We start from the raw sequence: 25,479 nt of genomic DNA on the forward strand, positions 1-25,479 counted from the left end.
ACACTGTTTTCTAATTGCTTGTGAGTATTAACAAACTTATTTCGCTATGTTGCCCAATAAACAAAAGCATGTCTCTGTTACAGATTTTAATGTTTTTATGATACGGGAGAATCATCTTGGAAGCTTGCTAAGTAAATGTATATATAGTCAACGATTCATTCTCCAGAGTTTATAGTTTATGCAGCTTAAAAAGCTGCCTGTTGGCCATCATGAGTTCATCCTCTCCAGTCAGCTGCACCGTTACAGAAGCTAGAAGGTAAGCTTCATTTCTGTATTTTTAAGTCCAGTAATATAGTTCTTGATTTTTGTGGTTTGTTTTCTAGATCCCTGAAATTATGTAACTCAGGCTGAAAAAGAACCAGATACAGTGGTTATACAGATACAGATACATATGCCATGTCAATACAGTTACTAGATCTTAGAGTTATGGAATGGCCAGGGTTGGAACAGACCTCAAAGATCATTGAAGTCCAACCCTTTGCTCTGGACAAGGTCATCTTTCACTAGATGAGATTGCTCAGACCATCATTCACCTTGGCCTTGAGCCAGCTGCAAGGAATGTGGCAACCATAGCTTGTCTGGGCAATCTGTTTCAGTGCCTCACCACACTCACAGTAAAGGATTTTTCTAATATCTAATCTAAATCTACTCTCTTTTTTACTTACAGCCTTTCTCTCTTGTCCTGTCACTTCCTGCTCTTGTAAATAGTCTCTCTCCATCACTCTTGTAGGCTCCCTTCAGGTACTGGAAGGCCACAATTAGCTCACTCTGAAGCATTCTCTTTTCCAGGTTGTGCAAACCCATTTCCCTCAATCTTTCACCAGTTCACCTCAGGAAAAGTGCTCTATCCTGCAAATCAACTTCTTGGGCATCCTCTGGACATGCTCCAACAGTTCCATGTCCTTCCTGTGCCGGGGACCCCAAAGCTGATGCAGGGTTCCAGGTGGGGTCTCAGCAGAGCAGAGCAGAGGGGCAGAATCCCCTCCCTGGCCCTGCTGCCCACACTGCTCTGGAAGCAGCCCAGGACACGTTTGGCTCTCTGGGCTGGGAGTGCCCATGGCTGGGTCATGTCCAGCCTCCCATCCACCAGCACCCCCAAGTCCTTCTGGGTCAGGCTATTCTGATCTGTCCATCCCCAGCCTGTGCTGGGGGCTTGCCCTGACCCAGGTGCAGTGCCTTGTACTGGGTCTTGGTATGCCTCCTGAGATGCCCATGGGCCCACTTCTTGAGCTTGTTCAGATCCCCCTGGATGGCATCCCATCCTTCAGGTGTGTCAACTGCACTCAGCTTGGTGTCACCTGAAAACCTGTTAAGAAAGTAGTTGATCCCTTTGTGTCATTAATGAAGATACTAAATAATACTGGTCCCAGTATGGTTGCTGAGGGACACCACTTGTCACTGATGTCCTTTGGGACTCTGAGCCATTAATCATATCCTGTGGATGTTACTGTCCAACAGTTCTCATATCCACTAGTGGTGAGTCCACTCATCAAATCCATCTCTCCAATTTAGAGAGAAGGCTGTTGTCAAAGGCTTTACAGAAGCCCAGATAAATGCCATCTGTAGGCCTTCCTTTGTCCATTGATGTTGTCAAGTTACCAGATGATTAATTGTCTACACCTGGTGAGCTAATACAATGCTTGTTCTCCTAAAACCATTGGCCTGTGGAGCTGCACAATGCCTATTGTGTAAGAAGAACTGGAAGTTCACTAGCCACAGTGCCCTGACAGTGTGACTATGTCAGCTCTAACACTGGGGTCCCTGGCCACTATGGACTACCAGAGGGACCCCCAGGACAGAAGAATACATGTATGAAGGAGAGGGAAAATACTTAAATGATAGTGCAGAAACAATTATAATGTGTATTTTTATTCTGGGACAATCAATGACCATGCATGTAAAATACAGTATATAAACAGGAACTTTCCTATACTCAACATGCAAGACTGTAGGAGGAGCTACTGCCTTGTGTGTCTGGCTGAAAAAAGAATGCCTGCTTCTTAATGCTACATTGCTTTTAAGGAGTTTTTTATTTTATTGAATTTTTGGTAGCAGTCACTTCATCATTGCATGTGTGCTTATTGGCCATCTGATGTGCAAGTATTCTCACATGGGCATAGGAGACATGACTGAGGTAATTTCTGTCTCTATTTGGGAGCAATATCATGGGGTTCCAGAAGGGCTTTCTGCAATGGCTGTGGGGGGGAAAGGTTGGTTGTAGGTCTTGCACATGGCTCTTATTTTGTTTAACCTGATACGTGTTTGATCTTTGGCACAATTAAAGTCAACTTTAATTCATTCTGTTTATCTTAACTGTGAGAGCTATTTGTCACTGTTTAAAAGCTGACTGTAAAAACCTGCTGGTTGTATAGAAATAGCAAAATTCAATGATTATTGTTATTCTTATTCCTATTCTTATTATTATGCAGTTTACAGGTGCTCATGAAACAAAATTTATTTTTGTCTTTTTTTTTTCTTTTATATGTTTTCTATATTCTTTACACATATATTTGTATCTGTGTAGCCTATCACAGTATTTGTAGCTAGCATTTTACGTACTCTGTTAGACAGAAAGACAAAATAAATTCCCCACTGTCTGCAAGCTGGGGGTCCAGGGTTAGATTTTGGACACACCAAGGTTGAAACTAGCTCTCTGAGACACATAAACATAAACTTTGTTTTCATAAACAAAGTTTAGTTCCTATCTAAAAGGAGGGAATTCAAGGACGGTTGAATTGGGAGGAAATTACCTTACTGCTTATGTATGTAATTGGGGATTTTTGTCGGATATGCCAATTTGCTAAACATTGCTAAAAATAGTATGGGTGTTATGCTATGTCCACATCTTCAATGTTTTTCACATGGCAAATTATGCACCTAAGGATCCTTAGAAAGGTAACCCCTTTTTATCACCTGACTGTGGGTAGCTCATGACTTTAGGACAAGTGAAAAGGCTTCACTCTCGCTGTTCAGTTTCTTCTTATTTCCTTTATGACTTACCACCATATTTTCTTATTGCATTAGCTAAGGTTGCTTAAAATAATGATATGTGGTTTTATTTACCTGGGTACTGATTGTTTGCCCTTTGGGACAGTGTTGGTTCCTCTGGGTATGGGTATCATAGTAAGAACTATGATACATGGAAATCTCGTAATGTGCCAGTAGTTTACTTGTTAATACATGTGGGTTCTAATGATCCGTATCTCTTACATTAAAAAAAAAGAAACAGAAATTGTGTTAAGTACATGGCACCCTGTGGAACAATTACTGATGACATACAATTATTCAGATCACACAGATGAAGTTCATCTTGTTTTTAAATGAAGATTTGACAGAATTTATTAAATTGTAAAATATTTATAGGCTGTAGGTAAAAACCTGAAATTTCATCATTTTTTGTTATTAATGTCTTTAAAGGCTACATTTAATCTAGAATACTGTTCCCCTTGTTGGTGACATATATATTAGTCAACTTGTGTGAGAAAACATATCATCAGGTGAAGGTTTTAGTTGTGAAACATGTTAATGGTGCCTGTACATAAATCTAGGAGTAAAGTGACTTTTTTTTTTATTTAGAGAAACCCAGTATAAAGGAATTTGTTATTTTTTTTCTGTAAAATGTATTAATTTTTTTCTGTAATTTTCTGTGTTTTTTTTCTGTAATTAATACTTAAGACTTAATGTAGACCAAGGTAAGCTCTTTTAGTACTTTCAGCTCTGCATGAAATGATGCCAATTTTTTGTTTAATTTAGCCATGTTTCTTTTTACAATTTAGTTCATATTTTGTTGCCCTGTTCACTTTTGTGTGGAGCAACTGATTATTACAGCCATTCATACACAGTTCTATTAATTTGAAAAGCAACTTATATCAAATAATGTGAACACTGAGTTTCAGCTCCTGAAATCCTTTGAGTTGTCTACTTTGAAGTAATAATATTTGATTGCAAGATTATTAAACTAGTTAATTTAACATGTATTTTTATATTAATTTTTCACTCCCTACATAAAAGCTTGTTTTGATTATTTTGGTATTACTAGTGATGCTCAGAGGCAACTCCTGTTACCTGCCAAGTAGATTTTCTTTAGGCTGAAAAAATAATGGAAATAACAAGAGTATTTTAAAGGACTAGATCTTTAGTTTGTATTTTATTTGTAATTAGTTTGTATGTAATTTAGATGCATATATTTTTAAAAACAAAGTCTGAGTGAGACTTATTATTTTTTTCCACATTTATGCATTTGTGACACTGATGTTTTTAAGACAGCAATCCATGTTAAAAAATGAGCCTTACTGAAGAGACAAACAGAAACTTGTTAGTCATTTTAATATATAGTATTGGAATGATGTTTTTAAGCATCCTGGAAGTTTATTAATCAAAATAATGAAAAATAATTAAAAGCATGCTTAAATCAACCAAGGGAAATTCAAAGTTCATATCCGATTGAGTTACTCCTTCTACATCTCTCATAGTTTTGCATAATAAGTTACAGTTGGTGTAGTTTTAGGTAAGAGAATGTATAGAGCTTTGGACCCACTTTCTGATAATTGAAATAGAGGAGCATTAAAACTTAAAAAGAATGCTTATGTTTTTTTTAAAACAACAATATTTTGCAGCTTACATAATGAGGAATGCGAGTTACTACAGAAGAGCAATGAATTGGAATTGGATGCTGTTTTATGTCTGAGATGGAAACTTCTTCAAGCTAAAAAAGAAAATTTAGACTTAACTATTCAACATAATCAAGAAGTAAGGACTTGTTTTCCATTTGACTTATTTTACTCTTGGAATGTCATATTTCAATACTCTCACATGGTGGATCAAAATCATGATCAGAAGCTGGAAAATACCAAGAAACGTGTCACTCTAGGGACCTCTCATACCTGTTCATAGATACTGTTACCACCTCTGCTGTCACTGTTAATAGTTAAAGGTGGGTAGGTAACTCAAGTGCTTCTCGACAGCAAAATGCATAAGAATCTTATGCATCCCAAGCTCAATGTAAGAGATGGTTTGTTTGTTTGTTTTTAATCCAGATAGTTCCATGTATCCATTTTTTGCAATCACACCACAGTTGATAAGGCAATTATAAAATAAAAATGTAACTGAAGCACAAGAGCAAGTCATTGTGGGAGAAGCAGGCATCTCAATTTGCGTACATACCCAGATAATAAATATATTATTAATGATATATTTATTAATATATATTATTAAGATAAATAAATATATAATGGGACAACAAACTTGATTTATTGGTTGTATTTAGCCAAAACCAGATGAATGAGCACCCACATCAACTGCTCCTGGCAGACTGTGTAGAGCAGAATGCTACCTGTAGTAGTAATAATAGTTCTTCAGCAGCGTAGTTTAAACCAGATTAGCATTAGCAAATGTGGGAAGTGTGCCTAGCAGCAATATACTGAAACTGATTACAACTTAGTACCAACCTTTTCCTGTGTTTGTTAGTGGGGAAACTGATATTCAAATTAAAGAAAAGATTAATTCAGTATATTCTTAATGCTACTTCATTTCAACACTAGTTTGCTACAACATCATAGAGGAAATCCTTTGTAATGTGGGTGATTTCCCATGTGTGAAGTTCTCATTAACAAGAATATTGCTACTTTGTGGATGTTTTGAAGGAATATGTATTTTACTTTCCACCTTCTTGTGCTGAAATATCTTGAACTTGATTTTCTGAATCCAGTTTTTGGCAGCAAATATTGATTCTCAGCCTATATAAGATTCCTTTTGGAAGTGTTTTCTATTCTTTGTTTGTTGTGTGTTAGCATTAATGGCATCTGATTGATTATTGAGCATTATTGGACTGAATTTTATGCTTGTATGTATATTTGTGAGTTACTAGGTGTCTGATATTCCAGTATGACTGATTTTCTGAATGTTACCAGAAAATTGTCCAGAATATAATGTTTCTCTTGTGGGATTTTCTCATTTGAGGTGCAGGAAGATGGCAGTAACATATGGTTAATTTTTTTAAGGTAGTGTATTTTTTGAAAAATTGAGGGGTATGTTAGAAGGTACATGAAATTCATCTAGGAAAAGGATCAGTTTGCAAAAACCAATGAAGTATTGAAATGTGCATAGACATGCAGTTGCAAGACTGGATTTCAAATTCAAGTGGAATAAGAAGGCAGTTGTGAATGGGATTCCAAGTACCTTCTAAAAATATTCTATAGATGTATTTCTGTAATGCGTTGCACTTTTTCAAGAGAACATTATTAGCAGTTTTGTGGAATTTAATTTCTAGGTGTCCAACTATGAAAAACAGATAATCAAATTACGGTCAGAAATTGAGAGAGGAGAGGCTGTTCGACAAGGTCTGGAGTATGAGTTGGCAGTTGCCAGAAAAGGTGCCCATCTGAAAATGTGTACTGCAGAAGAAGAATTAAGTGATGCAAGGAACAAACTTGTGGAACTGCAAGGTAGGTTTCAAAAGAGTAAAGATGGAATAAAGGCTAGGTCTCTTTCATGTCACTAAGGTAAGTTGGAAGCAGGGACTTAATTAAATTTTCTAGTTACTGCTGGTTTTTTTTAATCTGTCTTATGTTCCCATCTCTTATCCATCTACTTTTGAGAGCTCTTATTGTTTCATGTGTGGGTTGGAACTAAGTGGCTAATCTTCCAACCTTCTTTCCTCTTGTCCATCACCTTCTGTTATTTCTTCCTGTCTGTGTATAGAATTGTAATCATGGTGGCCATCTTCACATCCGGTTTATTTCTGTGTCCAGTAGTTATTTTCCATTTCAGAGGGAAAAAAGAAAAATAGAATAAAGAAGACTAGCAAAAATTAATTTCTGCTCATTTGTTTGCTCTATTTCCGGCAGCTTTTTTCTAGAAGTTCTCATCACATGTCTATTTTCTTTCATCTTTTCAAATGTTTCAAGCTTTTCATTGTTCATGTCTGGTTTATTTTCTTCTCATTGTGTTTGTTTCTTTTTTTATAATGTGTGTTGTGGTAGCAGTAGGTGGAAGGGAAGGTTTTTACCTTTGTATTTCCTACTACTTTTGTATTCAGAAACTTACATCCTTTATATTCCTCAGAGAGATTTTTCATACTTACAAGGAAGTGAGGTGCATTTTTAGTTACCTAAACTAGTATATCTATTTAATCTAGTACAGAAGATGTATCTATGATTTTGATGAGCCATTGATATTCAATGAAGAGTTTGGAGTACTTCATGAAGATTTTAACCTTCCAAGAACCAAAATGGAGTCTGGATCTTGCAAGTACTTAAAGTAACAAGTACTTTTAAGATATTTTGAAAGCTGAACTTTCACTCCTTTGGAGAACACATGAATAATCAAAAATCTAAAGGGTTGCAAGCACATGAAAAATGACACATCTAATGGATTGCAATCTGGAAGAAGGCATTTTTTCCCCCTTTGGAAATTTCTCTGTGATTACAAATGGAAGATTTGATTTGCTAGTTTCTCACCTAGAGTAAAGTTATGTTTCTTTCCATGTGTGCTAGTTTCCTTGCCAGTGTAAGAGTCATGCCATGCAGATAGCAAGAGGCAGGACCCAAGAGGAGTTGATGCTGATGGAACCACAGCACAGATAACCCAGTCTGCTGGGATGCCTGTCACTTTCCTGAATGGACTAACGTGTGGTGAGGGGGCTGGAGAGCAAAAAAAATAGGAGTCTTTACAGAAGCAAGGGATGTCTTAAATGCACATAGGTGTTAGTTTCTTTCAATACCATAGTCAATAATTAGTAGTCTGTCAATTGACAATGAATTCCATTGCCTGAAATTTCTCAAGCTTTTTATGTCTGTGGCAAGTGCCAAAGAAACCAAATTATTTTGCTGCTTAATTTTTTAGCAATTAATAATCTCCTGATTCTTTTCCTTTGCCCCTTGGAGCATTTCTCACCTTACATGGTGCTTTGATATGACCCCAGCATATCTCCTGAGACAGAATAATTCATTTGTGCCTTATAGTCTTCAGTGTTTTCTCCAGATTTTTTTCTGCTATTCTTATTCAAGGCTGATTTTCTTCCATCTGACAGTCCTTTTCTGTCATTGTGTCCACTGATTCTCTGTGTCATCTTAATGTTTTCTCTTCATTTAATTATTTTCTGACTAGGAAGAAATGCCAGAAAATTGGGATGGATTTGAAATAAAATCCTGTTACAAAGAGGTGATGACTTAAGTGCCAATGCAGCTAGTTGTGTTCAGTAAAATGGAAAGCCATTGTGAAATATTTTCTCCTATAAAGCTGCTTACATGTTATGAAGGCTTCCATGGCATTAAAGATTTCACAGAAGAGTGTATACAATGTTCCCCATCTCAGATCATTTGTTGGCTGAAGATTTAAATCTCTTGAGGAGCAGTTAAGTTTCCTTGGAAAAGCTAAATCTTTGCATGGTAACCTAACCTGCCTTAGGTTTATCTACAGTCTCTTTCATGGAAGAGGTGCCTATCTTCAATGTCATTTAAACTGAGCTCAAATTTAATTGTTACAGACTAATAGCCGTATCAAAAATGACATTTAGAAATATACTGGCAAAATGTAGCAATCTGAAAATAAGTCCTCCATTCTATAAAGATATAATTCCACAGAATCACAGAATATGGTGATTTGGAACTGATCCACAAAGAGTTATCTCAGGTTTTTATTATTTTCCAAGAGAAAAAAAGTGTTTTAATTTTTAAAAATCTCTCATACATTCCTATGTTCTTGTGGGAAAGATGTGATAGGAGCTATCACAAAATTTGATAGTGTCTTCTTAGTGAAGATGGTGCTCTCCAGTGCTGGAGAGTTAATGTTGCAGTGTTTCGCAGGATATTAAAATAAACTGAAGAACTGATGATCATTATGTGTTTGGCTTTTTTTTTTTTTCTTGGTAAATTTTAGCATGCTACTTCTACCTTTTTTCTTTCTTTTTCTTTAAACAATAGTATTCAATGAAAACCTTCAACAGAAAGTGGCAGAGACTGAGAAAACATTTCATAATGCTCAACAGAAGTGGGAAGAAGAACAGCAAAGACTGGCAAGGGCGAAGGATGATATCAGCAGAATTTATAACGATGAATATATATTCCTTCTTAAGGAAAGAAATGAAGTAGAAACGATTTTACTGGTATGGTGTGTTAATAGTTGTAAAGTTGCGTGAGATAATGGCTGGAACCATAATTTTATGGTGTGAAGTGTGTAGTGGGTTGAGGTTTTTCTGACTTAGAAAAAAATCCCCAAAGTACCTAAATGCTGTAGAGTATTTCTGAAGAACATAGCCTTATGAAGTTACACCTAGTGTGCCACTGTGTTTCTTGCTTTGATGAAATGAATTATGGCTGGTTTTGATGGCAAATGCCTAAATGAAGTTAACCAGTGCACAGTCCATTTGCACTGTCATGCAATACCGAGTTAGTAAAATCAGGGACACCTAACCACCTACTGATTCAATTTCCTTGTTACTTCCCCCAGTCTGACATCCAATAGCGTGTGAATATGAAAATAGTTTGTATAATATGAAGACCGCATACTTTCAGGGGACCTGAACAGTGATGATGGGATTTCCAGCTGTGCCATTGTATATTACTCACTCCTTACCACATTTGAAAAGTAAGCATTGCTAGGAATTCTGCCATTTGGTTAGATAAAAAACACCTAATATTAAGAGATGGCCTTATAGTCTGCTTTAGAGTGTGGGGTTTGGTTCTTTAATAATTAATTTCATAATTTTTCCTGATTTATACTGATATTTATATATCCTTTGGGTCTTAAACATGTAAAAAATAATAGAAGTACAAACTTGTTTTTACACCTTTTTTAGACAGCCAAACTAATCAAAACTAAAATATGTTTAGAAGAAGTCATGTAGCATTATGGTGTAGAAGTGTTGAGTGAACATGTTACCTTTTGCCTGCTCCAGAAAGACACAATTGCACTACTGTACTTCAATGATACTTTTGTCTTTTTAAATGACAAGTTACGTATGTTGTATCTTAGCTGTGTAAGAAACACTGATGCAAAACCAGAATGTATTGAGCTGTAGTTAATAAAAAAAAGTGTATTCATAAGGCTAATAGACATTTGCACTTTTTAGACATTGCATGATGTATGGAGAAAGCAGATTGCTGCTATATGATTAGCATGTTAATATATATTCTTCTTTTGTAGTCCCTTCTAAGATGTGACAGACTTGTTTCAGTTGGGATGGGCATTGGTCAAGCAGTAGAAAATTTTCTGGTTACTTTTTTCCAACCCAGTCAGCTCCAAGCCTGGGACAGTCTTCCCAAATTACACTAAACTTACCTGGCAGCTTGACAGCCAAATTCTGACAGCAAACCTACCTGTTGTACTATGTATGGTGCTGTTGGTCAGATTCTATATGGCACCTGTAGAAGCAGTTTGCAAAGCAAAACAGGGCAGAGACACTCCTTTAATTACATATATTTCAGAAGTACTATGTACTGACTCTTGAGCTGTTTGAAGGCAAGATCTGGAAGGAGTGGTGCAGTAATGACACCTGTACTAGAAACCAGGTAGTGTGTGGGTAAGTGGTGTTTCTGTGCATGGACTGCAAAAGTAGTTGTGTGTTGTTTATCTTAATGACAAAGAGACCTGATGATGGAAAAGGATCCCACTGATTTCAATTTTCTCAAAGTCAATGCATAAAAAAATACGGTTAGGCTTAGGCATTGAGGAAACTTACTCTTAGACACAGTTTTCTTATTAAGTTGCCAGGTAAAGCAAGCTAAAAATGGTGCTTTGGCTCTGTGTTCTGGCTAACAGTAGGCAGAGTTAAGTTGAGGAGGATTTGGAATGGACTTGTCATCTCTTGTATGTAGTGTTTAGAAGTGTTTATTCAGTGTGTTTAATACTGTGTGAAAGAATGATGTTTTAAGTATACTATGCTCTTAGAAGTAATGTTTATCCTCATATCAAAAGGAGCAGTGGATTGCTTGGGTCATTGTGTTCTTTGTGAATATATGTTGATTTGGAAGGGGAGGGTGATTTGTAGAAGCAGGGGTTTGGTTGGAGGAGTGTACTAAAGCTACATAATTGTTTGTTGCTAAAGTAAATGTGATTCACTACTAGGTGTCAACTACCAGTGTGCTTTGAATAGTAAAATTTTCAAATTTCTTCAATTGAAAATAGTTTAGTTTTTCTGCTTTGTTTTTGTAGTGTTCCCTTGGTCATTACCCTAGTTATAGTTACATAAAGTTATAAAATGCTGGGAAATAAAAAAATACATAAATCTTGAATCTGGACTTGACTATCTTAGTTGTTGTTTGAAAGCTCAACTGATTTAACTTGGCAGATAAATATCAGATGGGTCTAAGTTTGTAAACTAAAACTTATGCATTTCAGTCTTTTGTGTTGTGTATTTACAGTTTCATTTTAAATAATTTGTAGTTATTTTGAGTTATGAAGTGGAAGTTAAATAAAGTGGTCATAATATGTAAGTAGAAGCAAGATTCTAAGCATGTATGGCAAATCCTGAGTTCCAAACCTGTACTTTGTGAACTACAAATCTGAACTTAGCTATGAAAATGCTAAGGTAGGCATAGAAATAAAGTCAGTTGAATCTACTAAACTGTATCTCTGCGATATGGAGTAAAAGTAATCCTTTCTGCTTTCTAACAGAGAAGGGTTTGTATTGTGCTATGTTGAGTGTGCTTAGCATAGTGCTTGGTACACAGTAAAAGACGTTTGAGTTCTATAGTAAGTGCAATAGCATCATCTTGTGGTGAGTCAGAATACAGTATTCCTTCACAGAAGCACTCAGTTTTTCCATAGACTATTTGTGAAAATGTGTTGTTTATACACACTTTCAACCAACCAACTAGCCGTGTTTTTGATAAGCAAATATGTATAGTGAGTGTGTATATGACATGCTAATATGCATGTATATATAAAGGTGTTTTCTTTTTTAGCATGGTGAAGTATGTTTCTTTCTGACCTTCCAAGGGAAGGTAACTGCTGGAACAGTCTGACATAGTCATACCATCTCTGAAAAGTTCAGAGATTTCAAGATTCTGAAGTCATGTTGACCTGTTTAACAAGCTTGATGTATTATTCATGTTAGTTTTTGTCTGCTAGTGTTAACTACATTTCCAGCATAAAATATTTTAAAGTCTTGATGTAGTATTTTTCCAGGAAACTATGTATTACTTACTTCATATGCACTTTTCACAGTTCACTGCTGTTAATACATGGAAGCTAAATCTCAAGAGAAATGTTTTTATATCTTTCCAATATGGAGAAGATGAGAATAGTTGTAAATTTGAGTAAAAGTAATTTTTTTTTTGCATGCTGGTGGGAAGAAACCTCTTAATTGTCTTGGTATTACAGTCAAAGTTAGAGAATTACCTTAAATTTAATCCATATCCAGGTAGACTGTTTTTGCAATATTTTGATTTACTGAGTTTCCTGTTTTTTAAATCGCTTGTTTCACAGGCATGCTCCTTGTTCCCTTGTTCCCTTTTCAGAGAATGCCAAAAAATAGTGCCATAGTACCTCCACATGAAAAAAGAGAAAATTAATTATTTTTTTCAATTACTAGTTGGTAATAATGGAGTGGCACTAGGTGTTAATAAGGGAGTCATGAATCTCTTAGTGTCATGTTTAAGTGGCCAAGACTTTCTACCTCCAGTCATGAAGAACTTCTAAAATTTGTTTTAAACTTTTGAGAAGACTCATATTTCTTTGATCTTCATGTATAAACATGTTTCTGTCAAATTTCAATCTTCTGAAGAATCATTCTTTATGAATAATTCATTTTCTTTTCCTTCTCCTCACTGCTCTGCAGATGCCATATGATTAGTAATCTTCAGGAACAAGATTATGTGATATAAAAGTAATAGCAGAATTTGTAGACCAGGTTTATTTTCACAAAATGTCTCTTGCCACAATAAACGATAGGAATAAATGAGCAGGAGGACTTAAAAGTAATCTTTCTGTGTTTTGCGCAAAACGTAATTGGCTCTCCAAAGGTCCTCCAGCTAAGTCACTGGATTTGTAACTTGTTTCTGATGCTAATTATGGAAAACCTTACTCCTGTCCACTAGACCAAAGCTATTCTTTTTTGATTTCTTCTGGAATCTCCAGCTTAAATATGAACTAGGCTACTGGGGGCTCATTATTTGGCTACTTTGCTCTGTGTCTGGTGTGGCATGAATGAGGATTTTGTAGTAGTGACTCCACAGAGCTGCTGAGTCCAATAGTATTAGCAATTACACCAACCTGTAGCTTGGTTCAGCTTTCAAAGGCAGAAATTCTGGTGGAGAACAGCTTAGTTATTTTATCTTTCCAAGAACTTCATAGTTCATACAGCTAATTTTTAAATTCAGTTTCTAGACAGAAAAGTCCTCAGAATAATAGAAATTATGCATATTTAATCTATGGGAGTAATTTTCAACAAATGTCTGATTATTTGTTTTGAAGTTCTAACAGTAAAAATAATAACAAAGTAAAACTTCTGTCTATGTATCATTTCATCAAATGCACTTAACTTTGTTTCCCTCTCCACCATTGACATTGAGCTCTGAGAGAGAACAAATTGGAGGAGCAGCCTTGTACCACTTTGGAGAAAGATTTCGGGTGGAGAATTGGCTCTGACTTTAGTATTACTGCAGAAGGTCGTGTTTGTAGTGAGTTGTAAGCCAACACATGTTATCTGGTAGCGAATGAAGAACATATCTGTTGTTGGGTAAATGGTTGACATGTGCTGATGTATTAGATTTTAATAACCTATTCTGATGCAGTCTTTCCTCTTTTGATCACTCTACTTTATCTTAACAAAAGTAAGTCTTAATGCCTTATTTTTTTTCTAGGAGCTGAATAATGAACTGCAAAATACACGCAAGAAATTGAGAGATGTGGAGGTGGAACACGGTGGCTGTAATGAGATGCTGAGATCTCAGGCCAATGAACTTAAATGCAGCACTGAACGAGAGAAGAAACTTAAAAAGGAACTTGAAGTACGGCTTTTTTACTATTGCTATTAGTCTCAACAAGCACTGACAGTGAACAATTTAATTTTTGAGTGATGTAACCTTCCAGTTAGGCTGGAATTCTGTGTACTTGATGAACAAAATATTGAACGTCTGTTTTGCCTAAAAGGCTGAACAGGTGAATGCCACTTTTATTGTTTGCCTGCCTTGAGACTTGTCTTTAAATAGCAGATAGGAAGAGGTTTATGTAAGTGTGACAATGAGGCTAACTTTACTTTAGGAACTCCAAAGTCTTAATTTGTCTATCTTCTTATATTTTTGGATTATTTGATTTCTGGTGGAGAATCTGCTGGAGGTGCAGGAATTGCCAGATGTTGTGCTAGGTGAGGGGCTAGAATGTTGGAAGTTCACAATGGTCTTACAGCAGCTTCCTCCTGTCTCGGGTTAGTTACTGAAGGTTTAGTTTACCTCTCTGTTGAGTGACATCTATGGCTGAGAAGTCTCTAGTCTTGTAAGTAGGCTCTTTACACTAAACAGCTAGTTTCCTCCTAAGTTTCAATATTTTATTTGTCCACTGGTCGGCTTCGTAGTAGTTATGTTATCTGTTTGTACAGTCTGGACCAAGACTTTCTTGAATATTTGTCATTGCAGAAAAGCATAGTGAGTGGAGAATTCTTTATCCCAACATATGTTTACTACCAAAGGCATCTTTAAATATTTTCTGCAGTGAATTTAGAAGAACTGCCACTTCTTAAATGTTGTATAACCTTAAAGGAACAAGTGACATAGTTTTCAGCTGTGTTTTTTTTCTGTTGTTTTTCTCTTAATGGCAAAATGAATGTTTTAAGTGTTGATTTTTAGGTAGGTAGAGTCCTGCATTAAGGATGAAGCACAAAAGAAAATTCCTACAGGGAAAATCAAAGCTCATCAACTAAAAACACTGACTTATTGACCAACAAGGTAGACGTTTGTGCCCTCAAAGAATTCTACAGGAAATCCATTGTCATGTATTTTGAGCTGCACTTACTGGCCTGGGTGGAATTGCCTTCAGTTGGGAAGTGTTGCATACTGTGAAGCTCCAATAGCCCTTTTAAAATAACACCAAGTTTTGCTTCCCAGTACTTGAATAAGGACTCTTCTTGTGACTTCATAGTTTTTGTATACTAGCAGAGAAGTCATGAGCTGAAAGGAGGAGAAGCAAGGCAGCAAATAATTTATATTTTTGAATATTTTGATTAAATATGCCCACCATCTGTAACTGAAAAGAAAGAGTGCAATTTGTTGAAAATTTGCAGTTGCTATACTCTAATGATGGTCTTACAAGGGAAATGCTACCTACTGACCACAATCAGAAAAAATATTATTTTTGCTTCTAAATTTATGTTATTTTGTTATTTTAACTTTCTGAATATTTTAATAATGGAAAAAAACATATTCAGTTTACAGAAAAAATGAGTCTCATGGTACTTATTGATAAGGATAGCTATTTTAAGCAGTGATTAAGGAAAAGTATGTGATGAAAACATTTGCATTTGAAAGTTAAAGAAAATTAGCACAGGTCCTTGAATCAAAAAAACCAAACTAGGTTAGTCTTCAATTCATATCCTGTTACCATCCTAAAAGTAAATTGTATATGTGTAATTATCTGAAAGGGCCTACAATAACCTTGTAGATGGTGATTCTGCCACGTCCCTGGGCAGCCTCCTCCTATGCTTTGCAACCCTTTCCATGAGGAATTTTTTCCTCATATCTGATCTAAACTTCCACTGGTACAAGTTGAGGCCATTTCCTCTCATTCCATCACTTGCTACCTGCAGAAAGAGACTGACCCTCAGCTGGCTACAGCTTCCTTTCAAGCAGTTGTAGAGAGTAATAAGGTCACCCCTGAGCCTCCTTTTTTTCAGGCTAAAGACTCCCAGATCCCTCAGCCACTCTTCACAGGAGTGAAGAGTCTCCATTTCACTTCCCATGTGTTCCAGACCCTTCACCAGTTTTGCTGACCTGCTCTGGACATGCTCCAGCACCTTGACGTTCTTTCTAAATTGAGAGCCCCACAACTGGACACAGGATTGGAGGAGTGGCCTCACCAGTGCCAGGTACAGGGGGACAGCCCCTGCTTTGCTCCTGCTGGTCACACCATTGCCATTGGTACAGTCACTGTCACCAGTACCCCAGGTCCTTTTCTGCTGGACCACTTTTCAGTCACTCTGCCCCCAGACTGTGGCACTGCCTGGGGCTGCTGTGGGCAAAGTGCAGGACCCAGCACTGAGCCTTGTTGAATGTCATGGCATTGGTCTTGGCCCATCTCTCCAGACATTCCAGCTCCCTCTGCAGAGTCTTCCTCCAGCAGATCAACACTTCTGCCCAGCTTGGTGTCATCTGCAAATGCAGGTGCATTTAATCCCCTCATCCCCATTACCAATAAAGATAGTAAACAAGACTGGCCCCAATACTGAGCCCTGAGGAACCTCACTGGTGCCAGCTGGTGTACCTCCATTCCCACCACTCTCAGGGCCTGGCCATCCAGCAAACAGTGTACCTGTTCACACCATAAACAGCAACTTTCTCCAGGAGTATGCTGTGGGAAATAGTTTAAAAGCCTTTGTTAAAGACTAGATCTATAACATCCATAACTTTTTCATCCACTAAGTGCATTATGGTATCAGTATCCAAGCTAAATTTCTGTTAAGATATAAAAGCGTTAGAGTAGTACACCTCAGACAGAATGATCTAGTTTTTTTCATGAAGTAGATCTGTATTTCTTTTTACTCTCTTTATACATTTTTTAGCTTATGGATTGAAGCTGGTAGATACAGGATACATATCTTTAATTTCCATGCCTCATGTTAATGATCATTTGGTTAATAAATGTGTAGTTGAGTTCTTGAATGTAAGAAACTTCTTAAGGTGATTGTGTGAGGAGTAGTGTAATTCTACTTAAACCCCAATCTTAAAATATTTTATTATATGCTAGTTCTCGAAAAGCAATGAAGTTGAACATTTTCTGGAGTTTACAAATCTGTTCTTTTGCTAGTCTCTGCTAGACATAAGGGAGAAATTAATGGGAAAATACTTGGGTTTTGGTAATGGAAGGAAATGTTAAATTTAAATTTTTTCACTTTAGTATAATGACACTTGTTTGAAGGACTATATCCAAAGACTTACAAAGAAAGGAATGTACAAAAAACCTTTCTGCCACCCATTTTGGAGTTTTTTTACTTATCTTTTTTCTTCAAATATTAGTCTGGTTTTATCTTTGAGTAATTACTTTGATCATGGTTGAAAAGAGGAATTTTCTAGTTTCCAAAGTTAGAAACTGAGAGAAAGAATAATAATAAGTTTCCGTGAACTTTTCAGTTGAAAGATAGCTGTTGCGCTGTCTAATTTGCTAGCTTTCCAATTTGCAGTGATAACAGTAATTTGCATAGATTTGGAGTGCTTCTGAAGTATGAAACACACTGTGACAGAAAAATTGAGATTGAGAACCTCAGATATCATTCTGCCTCTTTAGCCTGAGAATCAGTAGCCAAAAAAATTATTGATCTGTTGCTGTTGAACTCATCAAGATAATACTATTTATGATAATCAATTTTCCAGAACCAGTCTTCTGTTTTAGCCTTTAGTTCAATTGCTAATGAGGATTCTTGGGGAATACTTGAAAAGGACAAGAAAACTTATCATATAAAAATAATGTTTCTTGTGATATATCCAGCCAAAAAGTGGGTGAGAAGGTGGTTTTGCAATGAGAATGTAGACTTTACCACAAGAAACAAAATTATTAGTTTATAAATTTCAAACTCTTTGCCTTGTTCCTATAAATGTAATGATTTTCTGTTATTTTTTTAATGTGTCTGAGGCTGCCAACTCTTAGTAAGCTGAAGCTCAAGGTCTCTCAATTTTTTTAATTCTTATGAGGCCTGAAAAATGTTCTGTAACTTGGTCTGTTCAGTTTCTGAGAATGAGTATATTGTCATATTTCTGAGACCTCTAGTTTCTATTTAAAGACTATTCCTTTAGCTTTCCCATTGCCTTTTCTACTTCTGTTTCCATGCGGTGCTAAACAGGTATGTTTGTATTAGCTTGGTAAGGCTGCTGTGATGCAAAGGGGACTTGGGGAATGGTTAATATCTATATTTATATGAGGTATATGTTTGTGCAATACTTGAAGGCTGTGGGCTAATTTCTCACTCTTTCTAAGTTAGTGAAAGATGACATTTAGATTGCAGCCAAAAACAAAGCTAACCCCTCCCTAATCTGCAAACACACATGTTGCGTGGTGTTTTTTGTTGGGTTTTTTTTGTTTCTTTGGGGTTTTTTGTTTGTTTGTTTTGTTTTGTTTTTTTTCCTGTTTCTGGATTGCACTGTTGGTGCTCATCAGAAAGACTTGCAAAAGCTCCAAGCAGTGCAAGAAAGGACATTCCTCAGTCTGCTGACTGTTAAACTGTTTGTCTAGGACTACACACTTCTTGACAGCTTAATCTGCTTTCTAGAGTCTCCACAATGCATAGCTATCATCCAGGAATTCTAGCTGCTGTGACTGTCATATATTAGTTACTACATGCTCAGTAGTATGTAATATACTTACATGTGTATGTATGTATGTATATATATATATGTGTGTGTGTATATATATATATATATATCTAAAGAGGTATACTTTAGATAAAAATATATAGTACCACATACTTAGAGGATTCTATGCGCTGCAGGTTGCTCAGTAGTGGGAACTCTCTGGTGGCTTCGAAGTTTTATTTCTTGAGTGACAAACTCACTGACATAATGACTTCTGCAAAGGATTTGAGTGTCCTGTACAACATCCTTGTCTCTGAAATGGAGAGACATGGGTTTGATGACTGCAACACTTGATAATAAGGAGTTGGCTGGATGGTTGCCCTCAAACAGTTATGGTTGATTGCTTGATAGCCAAATGGAGAGCAGTCATCAGCCAGGGATTGATACTGGGACCAGTGCTTTTTAGCACCTGTCAGTGACATGGAGAGTGGCATCAAATCCACACACAAGTTTGCTGACAACATGGAGCTGTGTGGGGCAGTTGACACACTGGAGGGCCAGAATGTCATTCAGGGAGACCTTGACAGGCTTGAGAGGTGGGTCTGTGCAAATGTCTTGAAGTTCAGCAAGGCCAAGTAACAGTGTCCTACTGCCCCAGGGAAATTCCAAGCACCAGTGCAGGCTGGGCAGAGAATATGGAGTGAGAGCCCTATGGGGAAAGACCTGGAGAGTGCTGATGGGGATGAGAAGCTGGACATGACCCAGCAGTGTGCGCTCACGGCCCAGAGACCCATCTGCATCCTGGGCTGCATCCAAAGCAGCGTGGCTGCCAGGGTGAGGGAGGGTATTCTGCCCCTCTGTTCAGTCTGGTCAGAGACCCCACCTGCAGTGCTGCATCTAGCACTAGGGTCCCAACATAAGCACATGCAGTGAGTCCATAGAAGGGAGGGCCACAAAGGTGATCAGGGGACTGGGGATACTGCACCTGTCCAGTAATGACCGACTGAGAGAGTTGGGACTGTTCAGCCTGGAGAAGGCTTTGGGGACACCTTACAGTAGCATTCCAGTGGGAAAAGGAGCCTACAAAAAAGCTGGAAAAAAGACTTTCTACAAGGTCATGTAGTTATAGAACAAAGGGGAATGGCTTTAAACTGAGAGTAGATTTAGATTAGATGTTATGAAGAATTTCCCTACTATGAGGGTGGTGAGGCACTGGAGCTAGTTGCCTGCGGAAGTGGTAAGTGCCCCATCCCTGGCAGGGTTCAAGGCCAGGTTGGATGGGGCTTTGAGCAAGATATCTTAGCGGAAGGTGATGTTTATTGTTCTTTTGCACACAAACTATTTTATACTTCTATGCTAATGGACTTCATCTCAGAGAGGAACTTCCTCTTCATAGAGCCCTGTGTCATGATTTATTGAAGTTCTGTTTGAAGACTGGTCAGTCTTCAAAAAAAAAGTCCCTCAGACCAAAGTTGTTTCAATAGTGTTTTATGTAGCCCTCACAAGGAGTTAGCAATAAGTCACATGAGTCTTGTCTGTGTGCTCGTATAGAGTAACAGTGTCAGTTCATGTAAAGGTCTTTACTATCTACTGAGCATGAAAACCAAAAGAGACATCTTTTCCCCACAAGGGACTTTAGAAAGGGAGTGCAGCTCAGACGGCTTCTCCAGCTGCAGCCCAGTAGCAGATTGGAATGGACTTGGACTTTATCCAAAGGCAGCCAAGCTATATCAGCTTAGCAGTCCTAGTTAGTTGTTTTTACCCTTTCTTTAACCTTAAGTCAAGCATATGGCTTATCTTGTATCTCCCATGCCACTGTAATCGTTTATCCAGTGTCATGCAAGTCACGCGTGGCTATTCTGTCAGTGACACGTTTCTCTAGACTTTCAGTACAGGAAATATGTACTTAATAAGTGAGGGTTAGCCACACTGTCAGGCGGAAGGATCATTTACTTCAGTGGTTAAGAATTGTTGTTGTATTTAAGTAACTTTATAGTTACTAAAGGTTGTTTATTTTCTGGACAGGAGATGGCTCCACCTTACCATGATCAAGAGGTTGCCGCATTTCTAACACTAGGTGGAAGTGGTCAGTACATCTCCTCTTACCATGATCAAGAGGTTGCCGCATTTCTAACACTAGGTGGAAGTGGTCAGTACATCTCCCATAGAAGTGTTTAGACCCCCTGGTTTGAGCTTTGAGCCATAGGGAAATGCTTTCAAGTAGGAAAAATATCTGAGTCTGAATATGGAAATGCACAAACAGAATGGTTAAATGGTGATCCAGATATTGAGGTACATGTGTATCCTTTTCACTTAAAACTCTCTTGCCTATCCTTTTCAGATAGTGGTTGGACCTAAGCCTTTGATAAGTGTAAGTATCCTGGAAACTGAAACATGTTGCAGAAGGGGTTTAAATAGAAGCAGAAAAGAGAGAAAATACTTCCATTAAGTATCTAAGCTTAGTAAGTGTTGCAAATGTGTATTTCTCTCTCCCCCCGCCCCCCACTGTTTGCTTATCTGATAAAGGGGTTGTTTTTGTAAGTGTAAACGTCAAACAGGAAACATGGTATTGCACAATGTGTCATGTAGGATACTAAATTAAGGCTTTTAGTTTGGAATACACCAGTGCTTACAAATATTGCAGTACTTCAAACAAGTATGAAGGACAAAAAAGTGAAAGCCACAAAGGACAGTTTGGAAAATAGTATTGCCAACTGTAAGCATGCAGAAAATGTCTCCACATCAGAGTTGATATCCAATGTTACACTGAAAAAAGTGACTGAGCCCTAAGAGAGTAAACATAAAGCCTGTTTGCCCACAAGTCTAAATGCTGGCATTGAATTTTTCTTAGTCACTTTTATTTACTGTTTCTCAGAAGTCAAAATTGTCTCTGTGCTATCATGGAAACTGATCCCAGGAACATTTGTTCTTTTAATTAAGGCTGAAGTCAATCACCTTGAATATCTAAGGAAACTTCAGAAATTCCATGAGTTTGTGTCTGCTATGTTTAGTAAGATGTCTGCTTTCATATGTCTTGTTAGGTGCACATGAAAGTAACAAGTGACTGAATCTTTTTGAATAACCAATATTTTCTATGTTGGATGAGCAAATGCTTTGTAATCAGTGGAGAACTCGCTTTTTGGTCCATCTTTGAGATGGATTTGGATCTGACAGGAAGCTTTCCATGTTAAACCAGTCATGTATTCGATTCTGATTCCCAGATACAAGCCTATGATCTGGATATCTGTGGTCTGCAAGCTTACTCTAGATGGTTTTCACACAGCTTCTTTTTTGTTGAAAGGCATTATGTAAAATTTTCAGGCACATGATTCAGTAAGGGTACTGATTCTCACCTTTAATTTGATTCAGAGAGGTTTGCTTGTCTAACATGTTTCTGATGCCAGTGTCTTTCTGTTTGTCAGACAGGAAAACAAAACTCCTTCCTGTTTCTCTTTTTGGAATTTTTACCACGGTTTTACAGGTTAGACTCATCCCTGACATTTTTTTTCTATTCATAGAATGTGTAATAGATTGTTCTCACTAGTGGAGTATGCAGCTTCTTACTGTGAAGGGAAGTGCATATAGGTATCAGTAGAGCCTGTTTGAACCTTTATCAGCAAAATAGAATAGATTTTCTATATGGCATTTTGTTGCAGCTGTGTTCTTTCCAACTGAGTCTTCAGACTCAGTGTTGAATACAAGTGCAAGTTCTATGTCTGATGTACAGTTTCATAGACTGAAATAACAAGATTCTTTCCCTTAGATCAATCTGACCAAATCTGAATTTCTTCCTATTATTAACTCTGTATTGATTAGCCATGCTTAAGTGGTGGTGTCTGGTTTGATGTCTTTCATGAAGTTTGGGGTTTTTTTCAGACTGATTTCTCAATGATTTGCTGGCATTTGACTTAGTTTAAATTTGCTAGAGGTATGGTGAATCATAAGCTTTAACAAGGTATTCATTGAGCAGAGGAAAAAGAATATTCAGTGCTCCACAGTCAGCATTTACATGACTTACCCAATTCACATCTGTAGTTTTTTGAAAGCTCTTTTAAGCATCCAGTCTTCTGGGTGTAGTATATAGACTGGTAAAATAAGATTAAGGTTTGCCTGAATAATCTTCTGAGACTTTTGGAAAGAACACAGTTTACTCTTCATCTTTGGCTTGTAATAATATAACAAGTTAGTGGTAGTTCTGTCAGATCTCTAACAGTGACTTATCATGAATGAAAAGATGTTTCTTTCCATGGTTCTTTGTTTTTTGGAGTTACAGTGAACTATTTTAAACAAGATTGTAAAAATCAAAATTCTAACGAGCTTCTGAGGAAAAGCTTTAAAAAATCAAACTCTAGAAGAGGCATTTCAAAAGTAAGACCAGGGCATTGATGTGTTTAACTTTAGGAAGAAACGATCTGTAAGATGATACTTACGTGTCAAAGTTTGATTTCTAGTTTCTAATACAGTTTTTCTGTGTATACTTTGAATCCATTTGAATGCTTTATATTCAATATAAATACATCTGGCTCTTCTTTGGTTATGAAGATCATAATTCCTTTCCAGTAGGCTAGATACACTGTCCTGTTTGTAATAAGGAGCTGTTTCTTGTATTCCAGAGTTCATCAGAGATGTCTATGTCTGAAATGCCAATTTTTGCCAGTGCTTTTTCTTTACAGGCATGCTGCTTCTACAAGTTAATTTTTCAGTGACTTCTGGCATTGCAAGCAAAGGCAACATCTAAAAATGTTACTGTTTAAATGGAATTGCTCTTGCTTCAGACATCAAAAGGGTGATATACTGGCACTTTTTATGGATGTCAGCTGGCTCTTGCCTTCTTTACTTACTGTCCCAGGATTTTCTTAGAGCTAAGGTTTCTGTATTTCCAGGAATTTGTTTTTCCTTTGGACCACATAGCTTGTCCTTGCATTTAGTGTCTATGCTAGTTCAAGAAGATAACCTTTTCTTGTAAAGAGCTATACCAAGAACTGATTCTGGATGTTCTGTTTGGGAGAATCTTGTTGTTCTGGATTTTAATTCTTGGGGAGGAGATACCACTGTTCATGCTATTATTTGTCATTTCAATTTTTACTTTTCATCTTGAGACTGAAAAAAATCTTATAATTTTAGGGGTGTCCATTTGAGAGGGTAAGGTAACCATTTTGATGGTGTTTTGCATCTCTGGTTTCAGCTGGAATTGTTGCCGGTGATACTGGTCTCCTCAGGGCTGAGCCCCTTGGGATACTCCATCAAAGGGGAGATTCCCTTATTCAGTTCTGTTTCAGGAATGATACTCTAAAGGCTGATTTGTTTTTTGTGTTTATTAATACATATCAAAAGACTTGGCAGGTCTTCCCCAGACTTTCTGCTCAAGTTCAACTCACCATCGCCTGGCTCAAATTGGCTTGAAGGGCACAAAATGGCCACAAACTATGCAGCTTTTTTATCTTTATCTTTCTTTATCTTTCTTTATCTTTATACTTATTCTCACCAAATTAACTATAGAAACATAAATTATTTTTCTTAGTGACCCAATGACCCAACATCTGTATGCTGCACTGTGGCATTCTCTACCCAATCACCTAAAAACCTCTAGAAGAAGATGAAGAAGAAATAAGAAGGAAAAGAGACAACACCTTAAACCCTCCATCTTGTCTTCTGTTTTCTAAACTAGCTTAAACTCTAAACTTTAACTTTTTCACCCAGTAACTTAAGAAAACTCACTAAGCTACACACTTACACTTTTAGGTTTTCTATTTAACAGTTGTTTTCATGGTGTTATATGAAATTCAGTGTTTTCTTGGATGTCAGAGCTAGGGATCAGAGACATGGGCACAGTCTGTGCCTCAGACTCCAACAGGAATGAGACTGAGATGAAGTTAGGTGCTCAGGAAATAAAATAAGACTTAGAAGTCAAATTCAGTACAGAACTTGTGAATTAGTACATTGTGCCAGAAAACTTTACTCTTTTCTTATTTCAGTATTTGCTGTAAGAATAGACACTTAAACAAGCCAGCCAAAGATGAAACAGTGTTTTTGCTCTTCAGGGTATGCAGTGAAATATTCTCAGTGAAGTTTAAATTTCTTCATTTATTTTTTTTTTAAATTACATTTTCCTCTCTGAATGTTGTAATACACACCTTCCTTACTGTTTCCTTTGTCTTCTGTCAAAAAAATAATTATTTTCAGACAGACTTTTTAAGTGTTTTTAAAAATAATTGAAATCCACATCACTTGTACTTTTTATTGGCTTTTAATAGGCTGGCAGTATTTTTGAGTAAAACTATCCTATTCACAGATGTTCATCTGTGGGAGGATGCTAAGGAGTCCTTCGAAACTGAAGCAGGACCAGTTCTCTATTAATGGCAAAGGGGATTAGAAACTGATGTTTAGAAGGAATAATACCGAGACACTATAAAGTGTCTTAATCAAGCTATTTTACACAGAGTCACAGAGTGGGCAAGGTTGGAAGGGACCACAGGGGGTCATCTGGTCCAACCTCCCTGCTCAGGCAGGGTCATCCCAGAGCACATGGCACAGGATTGTGTCCAAACAGTTCTTGAATATCCCCAGTGAGTGAGACTCCACACCCTCTCTGTTCAATCTGTTCCAGTGCTCAGTCACTGCACAGTAAGGGATCTCTTCCTCATTTTCAGGTGGAGCTTCCTGTGTGTCAGTTTGTGCCCATTGCTTTTTGTCACAACTTGTCATCACTTGGCACAACTGAGCGGAGCCTGGATCCATCCACTGACACCCTCCCTTCAGATACTCACAGCCATTGATGAGGTCTCCTCTCAGTCATCTCTGCTTGAGGCTGACCAGGCCCAGCTGTCTGACTTTCCTCCCAAGAGAGATGTTCTTTAGTCCCCTAATCATCCTTCTAGCCTTCTGCTGGACCAGCTCCAGCAGTTCTGTGCCTCTCTGGTCCTGAGGAGCCCAGAACTGGCCACAGCACTCCAGATGTGCCTCACCAGGGCTGAGTAGAGGGGCAGGATCACCTCCCCCAGCCTGCTGACAATGCTCTTCCCAGTGCATCCCAGGACACCATTGG

At 37.4% G+C, this 25,479-nt stretch overlaps 1 protein-coding gene across 13 annotated transcripts in view; it reads left to right on the top strand.

The window, feature by feature from the left end:
- Positions 1–25,479, top strand: part of CCDC171 (coiled-coil domain containing 171) — a 155,530-nt gene that overhangs the window by 3,038 nt on the left and 127,013 nt on the right. For 8 of the 13 annotated variants that reach the window (XM_019009210.2, XM_033520642.1, XM_033520640.1 and 5 more), the window contains exons 2-6: positions 84–256; positions 4,617–4,749; positions 6,269–6,443; positions 8,922–9,103; positions 13,803–13,949. In XM_019009210.2, the coding sequence (XP_018864755.2) occupies positions 210–256; positions 4,617–4,749; positions 6,269–6,443; positions 8,922–9,103; positions 13,803–13,949 (684 nt within the window). In that variant the 5' untranslated portion in view covers positions 84–209. Of the gene's footprint in view, positions 1–83; positions 257–4,616; positions 4,750–6,268; positions 6,444–8,921; positions 9,104–9,138; positions 9,586–13,802; positions 13,950–15,940; positions 16,019–20,557; positions 21,916–25,479 lie in introns of those variants that run through there. The other 5 variants (XM_033520648.1, XM_033520650.1, XM_033520651.1 and 2 more) reach the window with 5 other exon arrangements.

Source organism: Parus major, chromosome Z (assembly GCF_001522545.3).
Source record: "Parus major isolate Abel chromosome Z, Parus_major1.1, whole genome shotgun sequence".
In the NCBI taxonomy this organism is placed as follows: Eukaryota; Metazoa; Chordata; class Aves; order Passeriformes; family Paridae; genus Parus; species Parus major.